This window comes from Megalobrama amblycephala, linkage group LG1 (genome assembly GCF_018812025.1).
Source record: "Megalobrama amblycephala isolate DHTTF-2021 linkage group LG1, ASM1881202v1, whole genome shotgun sequence".
NCBI lineage: Eukaryota > Metazoa > Chordata > Actinopteri > Cypriniformes > Xenocyprididae > Megalobrama > Megalobrama amblycephala.
The window spans coordinates 28,337,573-28,359,009 of NC_063044.1; the positions used below are offsets into that span (position 1 = coordinate 28,337,573).

A 21,437-nucleotide genomic window follows, 5' to 3' on the forward strand; every position below is an offset into this window, starting at 1 on the left:
CCCCATGTCATCCAAGATGTTCATGTCTTTCTTCAGTCAAAAAGAAATTAAGGTTTTTGATGAAAACATTCCAGGATTATTCTCCTTATAGTGGACTTCAATGGCCTCCAAATTGTTGAAGGTCAAAATTACAGTTTCAGTGCAGCCTTCCCTATTCTACTTACAGAAAAAAATGAAACTGGCGCCGTGTTTGTTCCATAAGTAGAATAAGGAAGGCATAGGACATACAGCGTAAGCGTTTTGAAGAATACGGAAAGCGGAAGCACGTGCAAGGCGATAATTTGTGTTTATAAAGCATATACAGTTGTATTTTTTTCAAAAATGACCGATCGTTTCACTAGATAAGACCCTTATTCCTCGTCTGGTATCGTTTAAAGCATTTTGAAGCTGCACTGAGACTGTAATTTTGACCTTCAACCATCTGGAGGCCATTGAAGTCCACTATAAGGAGAATAATCCTGGAATGTTTTCATCAAAAACCTTAATTTATTTATTTATTTATTTTTACATAAACTAGCGCATCGCAAACCATTCCTCAAGCTGCCGAACTATCTCAGCTTTGGCATCATTATTACGACACACCCCTTACGGCATTGGTCCTGTCTTTTGTTTACACAGGGCGTGTTCCAGAACTGATCACGGCAATGTTACTAGGTCCCCATCCCTGGACGCGTTTGCGTTCACACAGAAGGCAAATTTACGGGATCAACACACTGTGTGAAAGGGGCTTTACAATCAGCTAAAGTAACACCATTTTTGAACAACTTAATTTCATTGTGTTCAGTCAACCTAATATATTTAAAAAGGAAGTTTAATCATTTGATAAAACTTCATGAATCATAACTAACTGGGCAGCATATCTGTAGATAGCAGCATGCTGTGCAAGGGAGTGCATTAAGAGTAAATTTTGGCATTATTGTTATGTGTTTTTCGTTAAAGGGAAAGACATATTAGTGGTAAATGTTTAGTTATGTTGGACATTTAGTAGAGTTTGTCATGTCATGACACCAGTCTTTTCTTATTTGTCCATTATATACACTGTATAAAATGATAAAAGAAACTTCATGTTTAAACATAAGAAAATGAATTCAATCTAAATCTAAAGGTACATTATGTAACTTTTACATGGCTCTCTAGTGGTTAAAATGAAAACTGCATTTAGCGGAAGAACGTTAGCGCTGAAGATGTTAACTACACCCATTATAATAAATGGACACCGTTCCTAGAAAATAAAATCCAGCACAGACATCAACCATATGGAATGACCCTTAACGATAGCTAATGATTTATAATGAACTAATATGGCAAACTCAAAGCTACATATGGCAATACAACATTTCAATCCTTAAAATATAAAAACTTACAGGCCTAATTGACCATATGAACGGTTACTTCTAGGTTTTCGTTAAGCCAGCTTGGCCATTTCCGGTGAAATGTTAGCTGTCATTCTAATTGCTTTACTTCGACAAAATCATTAATGGTTGACTTTTTAATGTTGTATTTATATTTTAAAGCAGTTAATCACACTTGCATAATTTGCCAATAAATAAATTTTATTGATTGCAACAAAGACGAAGCTTGGGAATGTTTGAATAAGAAATGCCGTCTGTAACGCACACATAAATGCATGTTACATCATTGTAGCTATAAAAAAAAACTATACTAGTTCTTGCTGGGAATTACTGGAAACTGTAGATACAGTACAGTCCAAAAGTTTGGAACCACTAAGATTTTTTATGTTTTTAAAAGAAGTTTCGTCTGCTCACCAAGGCTACATTTATTTAATTAAAAATACAGTAAAAACAGTAATATTGTGAAATATTATTACAATTTAAAATAACTGTTTTCTATTTGAATATATTTCACAAAGTAATTTATTCCTGTGATGCAAAGCTGAATTTTCAGCATCATTACTCCAGTCTTCAGTGTCACATGATCCTTCAGAAATCATTCTAATATGCTGATCTGCTGCTCAAGAAACATTTAATGTGTACAATTATACAAAATATTTGTGTACAATATTTTTTTTCAGGATTATTTGATGAATAGAAAGTTCAAAAGAACAGTGTTTATCTGAAATCTAATCTTTTGTAACATTATAAATGCCTTTACTGCCACTTTTGATTGATTTAATGCATCCTTGCTGAATAAAAGTATTCATTTCTTTAATTTCTTTTCAAAAAAATAAAAATAAAAATTCTTACTGACCCCAAACTTTTGAACGGTAGTGTATAATGCTACAGAAGCTTTGTATTTCAGATAAATGCTGTTCTTTTGAACTTTCTATTCATCAAGGAATCCTGAAAAAAAAAGTACACAACTGTTTTCAACATTGAAAATAATCATAAATGTTTATTGAGCAGCAAATCAGCATATTAGAATGATTTCTGAAGGATCATGTGACACTGAAGACTGGAGTAACGATGCTGAAAATTCAGCTTTGCATCACAGGAATAAATTACTTTGTCAAATATATTTAAATAGTACACAGTTATTTTAAATTTTAATAATATTTCACAATATTACTGTTTTTTACTGTATTTTTAATTAAATAAATGTAGCCTTGGTGAGCAGACGAAACTTCTTTTAAAAACATTAAAAATCTTAGTGGTTCCAAACTTTTGAACTGTACTGTATATAAAGCTTCAATTTTAGTCTGACTTGATATCCAAGCTTCCTTTGATATGGTTTATCACAAGATCCTTATTCACCAAATAGGAAACTGGGTTACGTATTCCAAGGACATTTTTTAAAGGTTACAGTGGGGCAAATAAGTATTTGGTACACTGCTGATTTTTCAAGTTTTCCCACATACAAAGAATGGAGAGATCTGTGATTTTCAACGTAGGTACACCTCAACTGTGAGAGACAGAATCTAAAACAAAATCCAGAAAATCACATTGTATGATTTTTAAATAATGATTTTCCATTTTATTGCATGAAATAAGTATTTGATCACCTACCAACCAGCAAGAATTCTGGCTCTCAGAATTGCACCTGTTTGAACTTGTTACCTGTATAAAAGACCTCTGTCCACACACTCAATCAATCAGACTCCAACCTCTCCACTATGGGCAAGACCAATGAGCTGTCTAAGGACACCAGGGACAAAATTGTTTAACTGCACAAGGCTGGGATGGGCTACAGGACAATAGGCAAACAGCTTGGTGAGAATGCAACAACTGTTGGCGCAATTATTAGAAAATGTAAGAAATTCAAGATGACTGTCAATCTCCCTCAGACTGGGGCTCCATGCAAGATCTCGCCTCGTGTAGTATCAATGATCCTGAGAAAGGTGAGGGATCAGCCTAGAACTACACGGGAGGGCCTGGTTGATGACCTGAAGAGAGCTGGGACCACAGTCTCAACGGTTACCATTAGTAACACACTACACCGTCATGGATTAAAATCCTCCAGGCCCGTCTGAAGTTTGCCAAAGACCATCTGGATGAACCAGAGGAGGCATGGGAGAAGGTCATGTGGTCAGATGAGACCAAAATAGAACTTTTTGGTATAAACTCCACTCACAGTGTATGGAGGAAGAAGGATGAGGACAATCCCAAGAACATCCAAACTGTGAAGCATGGGGGTGCTTTTCTGCAAAGGGGACAGGACGACTGCACCGTATTGAGGGGAGGATGGGTGGGGCCATGTATCGCAAGATTTTGGTCAACAACCTCCTTCCCTCAGTAAGAGCATGGGTTGTGGCTGGGTCTTCCAGCATGACAATGATCCCAAACCAAAGCCAGGGCAACTGGCTCCGTAAGAAGCATTTCAAGGTCCTGGAGTGGCCTAGCCAGTCTCCAGACCTAAACCCAATAGAAAATCTATGGAAAGAGCTCAAGCTCCTTGTTGCCCACTGACAGCCCTAAAACCTGAAAGATCTGGAGAAGACATGTATGGAGGAGTGGGCCAAAATCCCTGCTGCAGTGTGTGCAAAACTGGTCAAGAACTACAGGAAACCTCTGACCTCTGTAATTATAAACAAAGGTTTCTGTACCAAATATTAAGTTGATTTTTCTATTGTATCAAATACTTATTTCATGCAATAAAATGGAAATTCATTATTTAAAAATCATTTGTGATTAATTTAAAATCATTTAAAATTATTTTAAAAAATATGCCAAGCAAGATCATGATTAGCTGGTTCAGGTGTGTTTAACTGAGGTTGGAGCAGAACTCTGCAGGACAACAGCCCTCCAGGAGCAGGACTGGACCTGGTTTAAATCATATTTGACAAACTGACGTTTTGATCACTTTTGAAATCAATTATCAAAAAGTGTCCAGTTTCTTGTCCTAAACGTTATCATGGGATCAAAACTATCTCTATTCTATCTTAATCAGCTGCACATTAAACATATTGCAATGGATTCCTCAAATTACAGATGAATCAGGACAGCATTAAAATAGCAGTTCCAAAAATTCAAAATTCACTTCAAATATTAATTTCAAAGTATCGATTATGTAAAGGTGTAAAAAAAGGCACATATTTGTGCAGGTTTTTTCATCCTCACTACACTACCATGTTTTTTTTAGGTCGGAATTACACTTAAACAGAGGTTTGAATCATAACACTCTTTATTTTAAATCTACAAATTATGTTTTATTTTGATGTGTAGTTACACATTATGGCTTTGTATTTGTGTGGTTGTTCGGGTGAAGAATAAAGAAGAATAATAAACATTTAGAAAGTGGAGTCTAAACACCATATAATTTAAAATAACAAATTGACATATACAAAAATGTACATATTCATATTATAACACAAGGGTGTTTGTGCACAGTTCATGGAATATGATATGTTTGCACATGCACACATAGCTGGCCAAAAACTGAACTCTGAATATTCAGAATTGAAATCTCTTTCAAGTTTATCTCTTGATCAATTCCATTTCTAGTTTTTATTTCTCTCTTAAACAGAGAGGGAATATAAACTCGGATTGCATCTTTTGTGTTGGCCTTTCACTGCGCAGCAGGAATCACCAGTAAGACCTCAGCGATCCATTCCATTGTCCTCCAGGGGTTGCCCTTGGAAACAAGCCACTCGTAACCGTTCACAAAATTCCAGCTCCTCCTGCAGGAAAAGAAAATTCAGAGGAGTTCAAGTCATTATGAAGCATTGTTTGGAACATATTTTACTTTCAAAGTGTTACATTATTCAATGAGAGAAAGGGGGAAAATGGTTAAATACATCGAGAACTGGGTGGCTCTAGTGTTACTTTAGTATTATCTATATACTATTATATATTATTTATTAATATTTTGAATTTTTTCATATTTTTTAATCAGTATTACTTTTAGTAATGTTGTGCTTTTTGTCATTTTTATTGTTTAGTTTTTTTTATTCTGTTAGCTTTCATTTATTCTTTTCAGTTTTAGTCATTTTAGTACTTCAAATTAAACTTGTTTTATTTCAGAATTTTCTAATTTCTATTTCTACTTATCAATTAAGGTTTTTTCTTTTTCATCTAATATTTATATTTTATAAATTAGCTAAAACATTTGTAATAGTTTTAGTTAACAATACCAAACACTGGCTGACTCATAAGTGGCAAATGTAATGTTATTTGCTATTATTGTGGTACAATTTTTATTTTTTATTTTTTATTTTAATGTTAATTTGCATTTAACTACTGTTTAAGATTCTAAAAAGCCTGAATTACCTACAAGAGCAGCCTAATGCAACACCTAATAACTATTTGACTATTGCTAAACATTATTTCCTCCATTATGTTTCCCACCCATGTGACGTCAGCTAAGAAAGAAAGTAATTTCAGAGGCAGGACAAGTTATTTAATATTAGTGAAGGATCACGAAAGCATACTTTTTTCTTTGGAAGAACATGCACTAAAGAATCGCACAAAATAAGACCAGGAGAAATTAAATAGGGTACACTTTTATTTCATGCAGACTTTAAAATATTTGATTTGAAAGTGAATGTGAGAGTGAAAGACAAAGTACAGCAGAGAGAAACCGATAAAACACCAGTTAAGAGATGAGTGAGTTAATTTACCAGGCTCTCCTCTCGTCCCCTTAGGTCCTGCATTCGCTGGTTGAGCAGTTCCTCCAAGCCCAGCGATGGATCTCTGCAATCACTCACACCGCGAGGAGAGTCCTCAACTAGACTAAACACATACAGGGAGTGCAGAATTATTAGGCAAGTTGATTTTCTGATCATATTTTTTTTCCAAGCACATTTTACCAATTCCAATCCACATCAATCTTAATAACTACTATTAATATTGTTTTTAATCATTTATAAGTGATATATAATTGTTCATGAAGGCTGGAAATGAAAAATGCCTTATATTCAGGTGTGCAGAATTATTAGGCAGGTTTTCTTTTACAGGCAAAATGAGCCAAAAAAGAGATTTAACTCTGACTGAAAAGTCAAAAATTATTAAATATTCATGAGAAGGACGCAATACTAATGCAATACTAGAAATTGCAAAGTTAAAGCATGACCAAGGGAAAGCAAAATGCTCATTGGGTCAGCGGGGTCATACAAAAACAAGTGGAGAAGAAAAGACACATGTTAACTGCAAAATAATTAAGAATTAAGTGTGAAACCATCAGGAACCCTTTAGTCTCCAGCGCCACCATTTTCACCAACTGCAGCCTACCTGGAGTCTCCAGAAGTGCAAGGTGTCAGGATCTCAGAGACTTGGGTTAGGTAAAGAAACCTAATAAATGACCCGCTCTTAATAAGAATCACAAGCTGAAGTGTTATAAAATACATGAAGACTGAGTTTTTATAGGCCTTATAGACAGACGGCTTGAGAATGACTCCTGAAGGACCAGCACCACATCCTCTTGTACCACTGTTTGAAGAATTTATCTTCCAGAATCTGGCAGTAAGTTTTGGAAGATCATTTTTAGTCCATCTCTGCAAGACAGACATTTCAGGATAATAGATAGACTAAAAGTGAACTCAAACACCTTACTGCCCATTCTGGATAAATTCTTCAAACAGTGGTACAAGAGGATGTGGTGCTGGTCCTTCAGGAGTCATTCTCAAGCAGTCTGTCTATAAGGCCTATAAAAACTTAGTCTTCATGTATTTTATAACACCAGCTTGTGATTCTTATTAAGAGCGGGTCATTTTTTAGGTTTCTTTACCTAACACAAGTCTCTGAGATCCTGACACCTCACACTTCTGGAGACTCCAGGTAGGTTGCAGTTCTGGAAAATGGTGGCGCTGGAGACTAAAGGGTTCCTGATGGTTTCACACTTAATTCTTCACCTTAATTCTTAATTATTTTGCAGTTAACACGTCTTTTCTTTTCCACTTGTTTTTGTATGACCCCGCTGACCCAATGAGCATTTTGCTGTCCCTTGGTCATGCTTTAACTTTGCAATTTCTAGTATTGCATTAGTATTGCGTCCTTCTCATAAGCATTTAATAATTTTTGACTTTTCAGTCTTGAGTTAAATCTTTATTTTTGGCTCATTTTGCCTGTAAAAGAAAACCTGCCTAATAATTCTGCACACCTGAATATAAGGCATTTTTCATTTCCATCCTTCATGAACAATTATATATCACTTATAAATGATTAAAAACAATATTAATAGTAGTTATTAAGATTGATGTGGATTGGAATTGGTAAAATGTGCTTGGAAAAAAAATATGATCAGAAAATCAACTTGCCTAATAATTCTGCACTCCCTGTATAAGTTGCAAATATCAGTCAGAAACCAAGCCTCAAACTCCAAAAGCTGATGTATTTCAATCAGCAGACTGAAGTTTAATTTTCATCATGCAATAAAGTTACCAACCAGCAGAGGGCACCAAGTACATGTTCATGTACAGAGGAATGAGGGGACCGAAGAACTGACACCAGCTGCTGAACCATCCCCATAGACAACACTGTATCTGAGAAAGAAATGAAGAATGAATACATAAAACACTGGACTTTATATGGTCTAACAGACTGCATTTAGATTCAGTGCTACCTTTGTGTTCTGGGTGACTGGTCAGGAGGTTGAGGAGAAGGAACGCTGATTTAGTTCTCAGTTTCTCACTGTCTGACTGCATCCCCCTCATCAGCACTGAAAAACCATCATGTGACAGGAAGTCCCGCAGACCTTCATCCTGTTCTCGGACTAAACCTAGGAAAGAAAGTCAAGATTTGAAGATGCTTAATTCCAGAGACTGTATATCTTACAGGATTTAAAGGAATAGTTCACCCAAAAATGAAAACTATCCCATAATACGTCATACACATCAGGTCATAGATCACACTTGCGAAAGAACTCGACTCTCTCATAAACACGTGTATGGCTGTTACCGGAACACAGTGATTACAGTTTATAAAGCTTTAAATATGGTTTTTCTTACAAAAATCTATCGCTTCACTCCATTTATTAACCCGCCAGGGTCGTATGGATTACTTTTATGATGGATGGATGCACTTTTTGGAGCTTCAAAAACTCAGGCGCTTGGAAGATCCAAGATATTTTTTTTTTATATAACTCTGATTGTGTTTGGCTTAAAGAGCATAGTCATACACACATAGGATGGCTTGAGGGTTAGTAAGGGCGTTTTCACACCTATGGATCGTTTGTTTTGCTCCAAAACAGGGACTAAATTTGTTCCAATGTTGCATTTTCTTCTTGGTTCGGTTCGTTTTCACATGGCAACATTTCAAAGCGTATGAAAATGCATTTATGCAAGTCACATGCGAGTACAACTGTCCTCTTATTAAATTTTCTCAGCGTCATCCATCAAAATAATGATTGACAGGTTCGCTCATTGAGCTTATTGTTGCTTTATTTGTAACTGTCGAGACACACGCAAACACTATATGAATGTAGCCATCATTCCCGCTGTTAAATTATATACTACATTCATATTAATGCTGCGGCAAATTCAAATGCGCTCTCTCTCTGGATCTCCCAGCGCTGTCTGGTTGGCTAAATCAATGTTTTGAGACCAAATATAAATGTTATAATGAAGCAGAGCGGGAATCAAGGCTTTGTCGGGACAGCATTCTCACACGGAGAAGTGCAATTACACAACATTTTAGATGAAGAGGTGCTATGGTATGGTAAATAACGTGCTCACTCACAGAATCAGACAGTACTGCTTTTTATATAAACACATTTCCCATTATGAATTATGATATCGTTTGGGTCCGTTGGGTCGGATTGCTTTCACATCTCAAGCGAGTTACTTATTAAAAACATACGTCTTCAAAAATAAACAGAACTGCTTCAAATTCACACTTTCGCCAATTTATTTTGTAGAATATAGGAAAAAATAGGAGAATCTCAAAGGAACCAGTGGCGAATTAGTCTGCGGTTATTACTGCACCACTCTATATCATTCAAGAGTAAGACTTTTACTTTTATGCACATTTGTACTCACAGGACACCGCGTAGAGTGCTTTAACTCGAACTGTGCTGTTTGCGTCATGATCTGTGAGTTGCAGGAGTGTCAGTAGCGCCCCCTGGTTGAGCAGGTAAAACTGCACTTCGGGCATATTCTGGGCACAGCTGGCAATGAGCTGAGCCGCTCTCCAGCGAATTCCTGCCTCGGAGTGACAGAGGCACCGTGACATACACAAATCCAGGCCGCCCAGTTTCATCAGATCTGCAACACACAAAGAGAAGTGATGCACGTGTTAGATCGGTGTTACAAGAATACAACAAGAAGTTTTGAAGAGTAAATACACACACACCTCTCGCATTGTCCAGGTTCTCACAGAGCTCAGAAAGCATTTCCAGTGCTTCCTCTCGCTCATCCTCCTCTCCCTCCTCCTCCACTCCCTCCCTGCATTCATCTCTGTTCAGCACTTCCAAACAATGTTTCATCTGCTCCACCTCATCCATCTGTCCTTTACACACTTCCGCTAGAGCTCCTCTCAGAAACTCAATCCTCTGGAAAAACAGAAACAAAGGGGCTTACTTATAGTACAGTCTCTATATTAAACCTCTGATAATAGAAAGTGGTTTTTTTTAATATGCAACAAAAAATAAACGTCAACATTACAGACCACACATTTAAATGTACGGGTGCTGGTCATATAATTAGAATATCATCAAAAAGTTGATTTATTTCACTAATTCCATTCAAAAAGTGAAGCTTGTATATTATATTCATTCATTACACACAGACTGATATATTTCAAATGTTTATTTCTTTTAATTTTGATGATCTAAAACTGACAACTAAGGAAAATCCCAAATTCAGTATCTCAGAAAATTAGAATATTGTGAAAAGGTTCATTATTGAAGACACCTGGTGCCACACTCTAATCAGCTAATTAACTCAAAACACCTGCAAAGGCCTTTAAATGGTCTCTCAGTCTAGTTCTGCAGGCTACACAATCATGGGGAAGACTGCTGACTTGACACCATTGACACCTTGCACAAGGAGGGCAAGACACAAAAGGTCATTGCAAAAGAGGCTGGCTGTTCACAGAGCTCTGTGTCCAAGCACATTAATAGAGAGGCAAAGGGAAGGAAAAGATGTGGTAGAAAAAAAGTGTACAAGCAATAGGGATAACCGCACCCTGGAGAGGATTGTGAAACAAAACCCATTCAAAAATGTGGGGGAGATTCAGAAAGAGTGGACTGGAGCTGGAGTCAGTGCTTCAAGAACCACTACGCACAGACGTATGCAAGACATGGGTTTCAGCTGTCGCATTCCTTGTGTCAAGCCAGCAGAAGAGCTGAAGGCCACTATCAGAGCAACCTGGGCTCTCATAACACCTGAGCAGTGCCACAGACTGATCGACTCCATGCCACGCCGCATTGCTGCAGTAATTCAGGCAAAAGGAGCCCCAACTAAGTATTGAGTGCTGTACATGCACATACTTTTCATGTTCATACTCTTCAGCTGGCCAAGATTTCTAAAAATCCTTTCTTTGTATTGGTCTCAAGTAATATTCTAATTTTCTGAGATACTGAATTTGGGATTTTCCTTAGTTGTCAGTTATAATCATCAAAATTAAAAGAAATAAATATTTGAAATATATCAGTCTGTGTGTAATGAATGAATATAATGTACAAGTTTCACTTTTTGAATGGAATTAGTGAAATAAATCAACTTTTTGATGATATTCTAATTATATGACCAGCACCTGTATTTCATGGTAGTCTGTGCGCCTGCAGCGAGCTCTGCTCACCTCTTGTGTCATGGGTTCTGGTGGAGCCGGACCATCAGAAGCAGAACCGGCCTCCACAGCCATCCGTAGCACACCTTGCAAATTACGGGGGTGTTGCCTGTTACCCCTGCCTTCTGCCATCTAAGGAGATAAAGACACATTGTATATGATATTCTCTATTAAAAGTTTTCCTGCAAATACATATACAGGCTTAATAAATAAATTCAACATTCAGGCAGCTTTATTAAAACTTGTCAAAACCTTTGTAAAGACAATGAGAAATCACATTTCTGCTATTTACAGTATAATAAATATTTTTGGTCGATTTTTATGGTAGCTTTTAGTCATGTTGAGAATAGTAACGTATTTCTTTTAATTCACTTACAGACATATCATCAGATAATATATTTTTGATTTTTGTTCACTTAGAGATGTTGAGATATGTTTTTGTGACATGTTTCTTTTATTTCACTTACAGGCATATAATGACAGATAATATATTATTGTGACATATTTATTTCTTATATTACACTTACAAATGTTATCACAGATAATATTTTTGACATTTATTTATTATATTACACTTATAGGCATATTATGACAGATAATATATTTTTGTGACATTTATTTCTTATATTTCACTTACAGTTACAGATATGTTATCTGTAATTTATCAGTAATTATAACAAAAATCTGTTATAATATTTTTGACATTTATTTCTTATATTTCACTTACAGGCATATTATGACAGATAATATATTTTACATTTATTTCTTATGTTTCACTTACAGATACAGTTATGTTATCACAGATATTATATTTTTGACATTTATTTCTTATATGTTTCACTTACAGTTACAGATATGTTATCACGGTTAATATATTTTTGAAATATTTACTTTATTCAACAACTTAAATACATTGACAGACTCACAGATACAGAACAGGCAAATACTACGAAACCGAATCATGTTCTTCTTCAGGTACAAAATGTAAACACGAGTAAAACAAACCGGACTTACCTTTGGAAATGCTGTGTGCCAAAGTTCAGCGGTAGAAGTAGAAGTGATATAGATTCCCAGCAGTATTAACAATAATATGTGTGAGCTCCTCTCCGCTAATATAAAGACACCATCGCAGATCCAGAAACTTCCAGATGCTGCTGCACAACGGCGTGCTCAAACCGTCGACGCGCGATGACGTCACGAGCGTTACCGTAGTGATTTTGGATCGTCTTTGTAAATCAGTGACGAAAGGCGGGAATTAATAACAGTTTGCTTTATTAAAACCGCGTGAACCCCAACATTACATTAGCAATTAAAACTGTATTACATTATATTATAATATTACTATGCATTACATGGCTAATAATTAGCTAATAATGATATACTATGGTTACTACAGGTGTTGTACTAGCGTTCAGTCATACAACATGTGAACTCTCCGTCAGACTGATTTTTTTTTTAAAGTAACTTTAGTATTTTGACAAAACTATGGTTACCATGGAAATTTTAGTAAAAGAATATGCGTAAAAAAAACAAAATCACATTTTTCACATGTTTTCAGGGCTTTTTGTTTTTAGTTTGTTCCAAAGGTTTATGTGTAATATGAAAGAAATGAAATGAAAGAAGTTTGTTTTGCAAAAAGCCACTTAAAAATCCACTTCCTTTATTAGAACGGTTACGGTACAGTAAAAACGCGTCCAGTGTTGATGGCGTATGTGTATTTCTCCGCGCACGCGCGTTTGCCAGTGTCCGCAAAATGGCTGCGCTCGTGAGCGTCCGCGCGTGCCTCTCCGGTAAGTTACAAAATCTGTTTATTTTTCTCTTCGCGTGCCATTGACATTGTGTTTATGCTGCGAGTGTTTTGTGTGCCGGATCTACCATATATATGTGTGTATATGTGGATGTGAGGGTGGAAATGACAGAGATTGTGAACAGAGGAAGGATGCTCGTGCGTTCCGTAAGCAAGGTCAAGTTCCTCAGTCTGTGCTTTGTATGTAATCGGGAGAGCAATATTAATGACATTAATGCATAAAGATGTTCATGCATATGTAATTGAAGATTAGTCCTGTGTGAAGATTACACTTCTGGGAAATAGATTAGGGCTGTTTCAGTCTCGTGCTACTTTTGACAGCCATGCACAGAGACTGAGACTTAGATGCATTGAACTTTTTAAATAGTAGTTTTGTGGTGTGTTGATTATGAGTCATGCTTTTAATTGGCATAATTGTTATCAATAATGCTTAGACATATATCTAAACCATAAGCCACAATAAATCATGTAGTTGAATAAATGAATGACATTTTTCCATTTACTGTTTTCCAGCTCTTCAGTTGACCTCCCCGAGTTTACTGCACAGCTCATATAAACTGGTCAGTTTTCATGTTCAAATATCTGTAACTTTGCCTGGTTTCACAGACAGGGCTTAGATTAAGCCAGGATTAGGCCTTAGTTCAATTAGGACATTTAAGCAGCTTTTATAAATATGCCTTAGGAAACACATTACTGGTGTGCATCTTGAGACAAAACAATGACACTTACATATTTTAAGATGTTTCAGTGCAACTTGCTTTCAGTTAAAACATCTCAAACATGCATTTTAGTCTGGGTCTAGGCTGTGAAACTGGGGATAATAATTTATTGAAGTGCATTAGAGAGTAAAACAAGTTTTTATCTTTTTGTTTGTTCTCTTAGCTTGCAGTTCCACTAAGTCGGAGAAATTTTGCAGCAGACGCAAAGAAGGTTTTCTCTCGTGATAAACCCCATTTGAACATCGGGACTATCGGTCATGTAGACCACGGCAAAACCACGCTGACCGCTGCCATTACCAAAGGTATATTGACGACTTGTTTTGATTTCTTACTAATCAAAAGGCAGTGTGCTGACTGTATTTTGTTCATCTGTTTGTTTCAGTCCTAGCCGAGGCCGGTGGTGCACGTTATAAGACGTATGAGGATATTGATAATGCTCCTGAAGAGAAGGCTCGAGGAATCACCATAAACGCCTCACATGTGGAATACACCACTGCCAACAGACACTACGCTCACACAGACTGCCCCGGTCATGCCGACTACGTCAAGGTATTGCACACAGATAGCATAGCGTTTGTCTTTTACACAAACACTCACAGGTCTGGGTCAGTGTGGGTTTTTTTTTCTTATATAATACTCTTATTCAACACATTATATAGATCAAAAGTGACAGTAGAGACATTTATAATGTTACAAAAATTTCTATTTTTGAAATGTCTGTACATTAAAGAATACTGAGAAAAAATGTATCACAGTTTCCACAAAAATATGAAGCAGCACAACTGTTTTCAACATTGATAATGATAATAAATGTTTCTTGAGCATAAAATCATCATATCGGAATGATTTCTGAAGGATCATGTGACTGAAGAATGGAGTAATGATGCTGAAAATACAGCTTTGATCACAGGAATAAATTACACTGTACTATATATTCACATAGAAAACAGCTATCTTAAATTTTAATAATATTTCACAATATTACCGTTTTTACTGTATTTTTGGTCAAATAAATGCAGCCTTAGGGAACATTTCAAAAACAAAACAAAAAAACTGAACCGACCCAACATTAGTGTATACATGTTATCATTGCATCTGTATTACTGTATTGTTCCGAATATAAGATGACTATGATTATAAGATGACCCCCCCTTTTCTGGAAAAAGGCTTTTTGAAGATCAAATCTTGTATTTTATAAAGAAAATGCTTTTATTTGAAAATAATTTTCATATTGCATATTTTAATTTTTGTAGGGATGCACCGATGTATCGGCTGATTTTTGCTCAATTTACAACCAACGTCGGCTTTAGCAGGAAAAAGGCCGATATAACAAACCGTTAGTTTTTTAATTAACTGTGTTAAGGCTGTCAAAAGATTAATCGCAATTAATCGCATACAAAATAAAAGTTTGAAAACTCTAACTTTTATTTTGTATGCGATTAATTGCGATTAATCTTTTGACAGCCTTAACACAGTTAATATATGTGGGTGTACTGTGTGTAATTATTATGTATATATAAATAAATACAAACACATTCATGTATATATTTGAGAAATATTTACAAGTATATGTATTTATTTATATTTTTATATAATTTATATTATATATAAATAAAAATATTTTGTACATAAATAACATATTTCTCTTAAATATATACATTAATTTGTGTGTATTTATATATACATATTAATTAAACACATTACTCACACATATATTATGCAAACTCAAACTTTTATTTTGTATGCAATTAATCGTTATTAATCGTTTGACAGCCCTAAACTGTGTGAAGGAACTGAGCTGTATAATGATTTGCATAATCCTAGCTCTGCTGTCTGCGCTTTAATGCCAATCAAATAACAAAAGATCACACACTATTCTTGACTAAGCAATTTTTGTAACTTTCATAAGTGTAGCAGACCCCATCCGAATGATGACCAAAACTTTATTGATGTTTTATAAAGTGTATTGCGTCCGTTTTCACTCCAAACAAATCACCATAAGAGCTAAACAAGAAGTGCTCATTAAAATCTCATTATCATCAACATATAGCGAATTACTCAAAACACGTATTACAACTAACAGTAAATAAATATATATCTTTTCAGGGGGCGCATAATAAACTTTAAATCTGCAAAATATCTCTGAAGAACTGCGTGCTCTCCTTGTCATTACCCGTATAGCTCCGTAGACTAGAACACTAAGAGTCTTGCCTTAGTAAAGGAGATTTGTTTATTTCATATGTATCATTGTTCTGTTGTCTTTATGTAGGCCAGCTGAATTTTAAATGGATCCAATCCATGTTCATTAGAAATTATTTGATGATGCAGCAATAAACCTGCTAGTATATTTTAATGCAGGTGTTTTTGAACTTTGCTGATTTAAAACATGATCAAAATACTATCTATTTTGATGCCAAAATTTCAAAACACAAGAAGTGACAAATATCGGTATCGGCCAGTAATTGTTTGTTAAAAAATCGGCATCGTATCGCCCCAAAAAATCCTGGTGCATTCCTTAAATTTTTGTATTGAAAGTATGGTAAATACTGGTCAAATGTACCAACACACATTTAAATCACATTTAAAAAGAAACAGATTTGGCACACCATAAAAATAACCTGAATTATATAACATTAGGCTATCCATCTCATAGTGAAAACCATGTAGCCTATCAAAATTAAATTAACAGTAGAAGTGAAATCTTAATGTAGTTTTTATAATCTGGGTACCGAATTTCGTTTTTGAAATCACGTACCGGGGAAATTTGGTCCTGTCATCGAGGCACGCAAACAGTCACACGGCTTTTAGACTGTACAGCTTTTTCATTGATTATTAGTGTTTTTAAGACTTTTTTGCGCACACTCGTTTTAAGCATATTTGGCGCCACCTATTGTTACGGGTGTATTATTGACATGTATAAGTCTCTAGACCCTGAATATAAAATGAACCCGTATTTCAGATGTATTCATAAGAAAAAAACATTGTCTTATTCAGAACAATATGGTATTAATGCATATCTCTCTGTCTGAAGAACATGATCACAGGCACATCTCAGATGGATGGCTGCATCTTAGTGGTGGCGGCGACCGACGGTCAGATGCCACAGACGCGTGAGCACCTCCTGCTGGCGCGGCAGATCGGTGTGGAGCACGTGGTGGTGTTCGTGAACAAGGCCGATGCAGTGGACGACAAAGAGATGCTGGACCTGGTGGAGCTGGAGATCAGAGAGTTGCTCACAGAGTTCGGCTACGATGGCGAAAACACACCAGTTGTTATTGGATCGGCACTCTGTGCTCTGGAGGTAAGGATGGAGATTTTAAAGTTGGCATGAAACAGAAGTTGTGATAGCCTTTTATTCCCTATTGTGACATATATATCCAGAGCTTGACATGAACACCTGCCAAATGCAGATGGATTTCAGCAGTGTAAAGCAGTCACTCCAACTAGCCACTTTGGTGGGTTGATTTTTATATATAATATATACATTTTCAATTGTAATCTTTTAAAAAGGCATCCGAAATAATAAACTAAGTGCAATGTAGTTTTGTCAAAAATATAGATTTTTTTTTATGCATATCAATACTGAAATATCTGAAACACTTCAACTCATTTTTCACAGAATAGATACACTATACTATCCGACAGCGAGTCGACACACAAACCCGCCTCCCCTCACTCACTTGTTTCATTTGCTCTGGATTAATATTGTTGGTGTTACAGGGCTTGAATTTCAGCATGGGATTGCGAGTATTGCTCATAATTTTACTTAGTCCCACATTTACTTTGTCTCGCACCCAAAGTATGCACACATAAATCTGCCTCTCAGTAATGAATTGAGTTCTTTTTCGCTGCTTATTGCTCTTAAACAGTCAAATGCACACAAAACAATGTCAAAATGCAGTTCTTGGTGAGTATTCACGTAAACACGGTCAGTTATGATCAAAGAAAACGCTTGTGTAACAGTATAATGGATCCATGCATCAGGTCTTAAAGTGACAGCAGCTTAATATACCTGCTGTCAAATTATGAGATGATATTAAAAAATATTTATATGGCAGTTTTTCCCATAGTATTGATGTCAAAATTGTGGCCAGTGAAAATGCTGAGTGGCTAGTAACTTTGAAAGAAACTGGATTGATGTTTTAAATTGTGTTGAATCACACGTGGCTCTCAAATTTCACCGCTTTGTTTCTGTTATGATTGTGTGTGTTTAGAACAGACAGCCGGAGCTGGGCGTCGACTCCATTATGAAGCTTTTGGAGGTGGTAGATTCTTTTATTCCTTTGCCAAAGAGAGATCTGGATAAACCATTCCTGCTGCCCATAGAGGCCGTCTATTCTATTCCAGGTGTGTGTTATGAAAGTCTTCTTATTTTAATACTGCTGATATTAGGGCTGACCGATATATCGCATGAGTTCCCTGATTACCGCTAAATCGCCATCACCTGCTTTCAAATGGAGCGGCATTTAATAGACAGAGCCGTAGTTCACTGAAAAGCCACGCAATATCGCGTTCATATTGCAGATGAATCGCCTTCGATAATGAACGCGATATTGCGTAGCTTGTCAGTGATCTACGGCTCTGTCTATTAAATGCCACTCCATTTGAAAGCAGGTGATGGCGATTTAGCAGTAATCAGGGAACCGGCTTTACTGACGAAATGCGCGTGACAATCTCATGCGATATATCGGTCAGCCCTAACTGATATAGTATCTGACTTCTGTATGATTTGCTGTTTGTGCTTTTCTGCTTCGGCTAAAAGCATCTCCAAAATGAATAAATAATAAAGTTTTTGTTGTTGTTGAATCTGTGAGTTTTCTGTATGAATCCTGTGTGCAGGTCGTGGTACTGTGGTCACTGGCACGCTAGAACGAGGAGTGATCAAGAAAGGAGATGAATGTGAATTTCTCGGACACAATCGTTCATTTAAGTCTGTCATCACTGGTGAGAAATTACTTTTTTTCCTACTCATTGCACAAACATACCCGTCATCTTCATAGGCAGTATTTCAATGTGCAAAATATGGATCTTGCATTGTCAATTGTTTTATTTGTGATGATAACACAATGAAACATGCCAAATTGTGCGGACATTATTTTTGGTCAGGCTGTCACACAAAGAAATTATGAAAACATGCTATGGCATAGTTTGTTTTTCTGTGCATTTTTGCTTTTTATTTTTATTTATTTGTTTTTAATGTTTTATATTTTTTGCATAGTAAAATAAAACATGTAGCCGTTATTAGCCTAATTTTGTCAGAGAAATACCTTTAATCAAGTTTAGTGTTGTTTTTCCTTCATGTGTAAAAAAAAAAAAAAAAAAAAAAATTATATATATATATATATGTATATGTATGTGTGTGTATATATAATTATATATATATAATGTATATATATATATATATATATGTATAATATAATTATATATATATGAAGGAAAAACAACACTAATATTTCTATTCAGATTCAGTACTTATTTTATTTCAGTTAGTAATTATATATATATATATATATATATATATATATATATATATATATATATATATATATATAATATATAATAATATATAAATAATATTATATAAATTATATTATAAATTATATTATTATTATTATAATAATTATATAAATAATATTAAAACTAAAAATATATTGTTATTATTATTATATTAAATGTTTAATGTGTTGCTTCAGTTGTTGTACGTGTGTTAAGATACAATAATAAAATATAAATATTAGATGGAAAAAAAAGTTACTAAAATAAAATGTTTAGTTTGAAGTGTTAAAATTGCTAAAAATAAAACTAATAAAGTGATTTAAAACAATATTTTGAGTACTAAAAGTTAATTCAAAATATTGATAAATAATATAATAGCACATAAATAATACTCAAATATATATATAGAAATTTCCATTTATTCTTATTTAGTACATCAACAAATGTGGATTTCTCTTCAGACACTAAACAGATCAAATTGAATCTTTTAAGCGTTTCAGTTGTTTTTTTGTTTTTTGGGGACCAAGAGGGATAGGATTAGCCATTGCACAGAAATTCAACTCTAGCTCTGCTTCTCTCTCCTCTCAGGTATCGAGATGTTCCATCAGTCCCTGGACCGGGCGGAGGCGGGCGATAACATGGGCGCTCTGGTTCGCGGTCTGAAGAGGGAGGATGTCAGGAGAGGCATGGTGATGTGCAAACCTGGATCCATCCAGCCGCACCAGAAGATCAAAGCTCAGGTGTGTGAATTTGAAAACCTTAAACATCAGTTCAGCACCTTCTGTCCTGCTTCACCAACCAAGTAAACTCTGCGTGTTCAGGTCTACGTTCTGAGCAAGGAGGAGGGCGGCAGGCACAAACCGTTCTGCACAAACTTCATGCCTATCATGTTCTCTCACACCTGGGACATGGCCTGTCTAGTAGAGCTGCTTCCTGGGAAGGTGCGTTTCACCTGTGCAAATATGTAATATCAGTGCTAGTTCTTGTTGAAGCGTTTGCTGTAAACTCGTTGTTTTCTCCATCTCTCGTTTGGTAGGAGATGGTGATGCCAGGAGAGGACACATCTATAATCCTGGCCCTCAGACAGCCCATGGCTCTCGACAAAGGCCAAAGGTTCACGCTCAGGGACGGCAACCAAACCATCGGCACGGGCCTGGTCACAGAAATCCTCACCATGACAGAGGACGACAAGTACAACTGGGGCTGAGCGACCATATGAAAGAGGAAACTCTTTGAGAATTTGGTGTCTGAAGCCTTTTTGGACTGAAGTTCTAGAAATTGCTCTAGAGTTGAATTAAGGCCCTGTTTATTGCAAAATGAAATGTTTGCTAAGGAGAATGACTATGTCCTTATTGATAATGTCTTCGCAAGCCCTTAAAATATGTGCCCACCAATTTTCTGCATAAAGAAACAAGTATCGCTCCGATCAGAAATTGAACATCGTCATGGAATAATTTGTCTGTTTTACGTCAAAATATTTGAAACATGCTCCGCTTTCATTATCCTCTGTCCCATCCGCGCATTTCACAGGAGAAAAGCATTGTGTTTGTGAAAGTTTCCAAATTTAAACTGTACATGGCCTGTCGTTGCATGCCGTTCATCTACGGACACACATTGGATTCTTTTCCTCTCTGGTTTCCAGTCATCTGTCTAAAAAATGTGGCTAATGTAATAAAATGTATTCAACAGACCGTAGACTCGGCTTTGTGTCTGTTTTGCATTTTTTAAGCAATAAAAAAAAACATAATAGGCCAAAAAATGTACAGTGAAGTTGCAGTGTACTTTTATATACATATATTTTATGCTGGTATCATTTAACCATTGTCTTAACGGTTGAGGCGGCAATTTGTGGATGTTTAAATGTGTTTTTTGAGTGTTATATTTAAATGAATGCATTTTAGTGTGATGGTGGATTTGTAGGATTTTTTTGGATAAATTCAGTAAAAAGAAATACTACCTTGTAATAATTTACAATTTATATAACTGTAATAATTAAATAATTAAAAGTAATGAACGACCAGGCTAAAACGGGGTTTCATGACACTTTAATTTTCACAAAACTCTCACATTTTTTCTTCTTTGATTTGATTCGATTTTGGATTGACATATGACATTTTTGACATTTTTTTTCTGTGATTTTCAAGCTATAAACATCTCTGAATACAATATACATTTTCATTGTCTGAATAACTTTTCTCCACCCATATCGCACCATTCAAAAGCAGTTTGTACAGAATCTCTTCAAGGCCTTCATACGACATAAAAACTTTCACAACCTTCTAAAATTCTATAATGTGA

General features: G+C 35.6%; 2 protein-coding genes across 2 annotated transcripts; one reads left to right on the top strand and one right to left on the bottom strand.

Annotated features, from left to right (window-relative positions):
• Positions 1-4,560: 4,560 nt before the first annotated feature.
• Positions 4,561-12,315, bottom strand: hspbp1 (HSPA (heat shock 70kDa) binding protein, cytoplasmic cochaperone 1). Its single transcript, XM_048187634.1, has 8 exons — positions 12,132-12,315; positions 11,130-11,249; positions 9,681-9,879; positions 9,368-9,592; positions 7,954-8,109; positions 7,777-7,873; positions 6,014-6,125; positions 4,561-5,074 (listed from the first exon to the last, which is right to left on the bottom strand). Exons 2-8 carry the CDS (start codon positions 11,247-11,249, stop codon positions 4,994-4,996), a joined length of 990 nt encoding a protein of 329 aa, XP_048043591.1. The 5' UTR covers positions 12,132-12,315; the 3' UTR covers positions 4,561-4,993.
• A 471-nt stretch (positions 12,316-12,786) lies between these two features.
• Positions 12,787-20,834, top strand: tufm (Tu translation elongation factor, mitochondrial). Its single transcript, XM_048187623.1, has 10 exons — positions 12,787-12,907; positions 13,438-13,484; positions 13,807-13,945; positions 14,026-14,192; positions 16,675-16,944; positions 17,858-17,990; positions 18,483-18,587; positions 19,728-19,879; positions 19,961-20,080; positions 20,176-20,834. Exons 1-10 carry the CDS (start codon positions 12,871-12,873, stop codon positions 20,344-20,346), a joined length of 1,341 nt encoding a protein of 446 aa, XP_048043580.1. The 5' UTR covers positions 12,787-12,870; the 3' UTR covers positions 20,347-20,834.
• Positions 20,835-21,437: the final 603 nt, after the last annotated feature.

Coding starts and splice junctions, on each gene's coding strand:
- hspbp1 (XM_048187634.1), bottom strand. CDS start 11,249: ATGGCAGAAGGCAGGGGTAACAGGCAACACCCCCGTAATTTGCAAGGT. Junction 9,880..11,129: donor CAGAACCCATGACACAAGAG/GTGAGCAGAGCT, acceptor CTGTTTTTCCAG/AGGATTGAGTTTCTGAGAGG. Junction 6,126..7,776: donor GTACTTGGTGCCCTCTGCTG/GTTGGTAACTTT, acceptor GTATGTGTTTAG/TCTAGTTGAGGACTCTCCTC.
- tufm (XM_048187623.1), top strand. CDS start 12,871: ATGGCTGCGCTCGTGAGCGTCCGCGCGTGCCTCTCCG. Junction 14,193..16,674: donor GTCATGCCGACTACGTCAAG/GTATTGCACACA, acceptor CTCTGTCTGAAG/AACATGATCACAGGCACATC. Junction 16,945..17,857: donor CGGCACTCTGTGCTCTGGAG/GTAAGGATGGAG, acceptor GTGTGTGTTTAG/AACAGACAGCCGGAGCTGGG.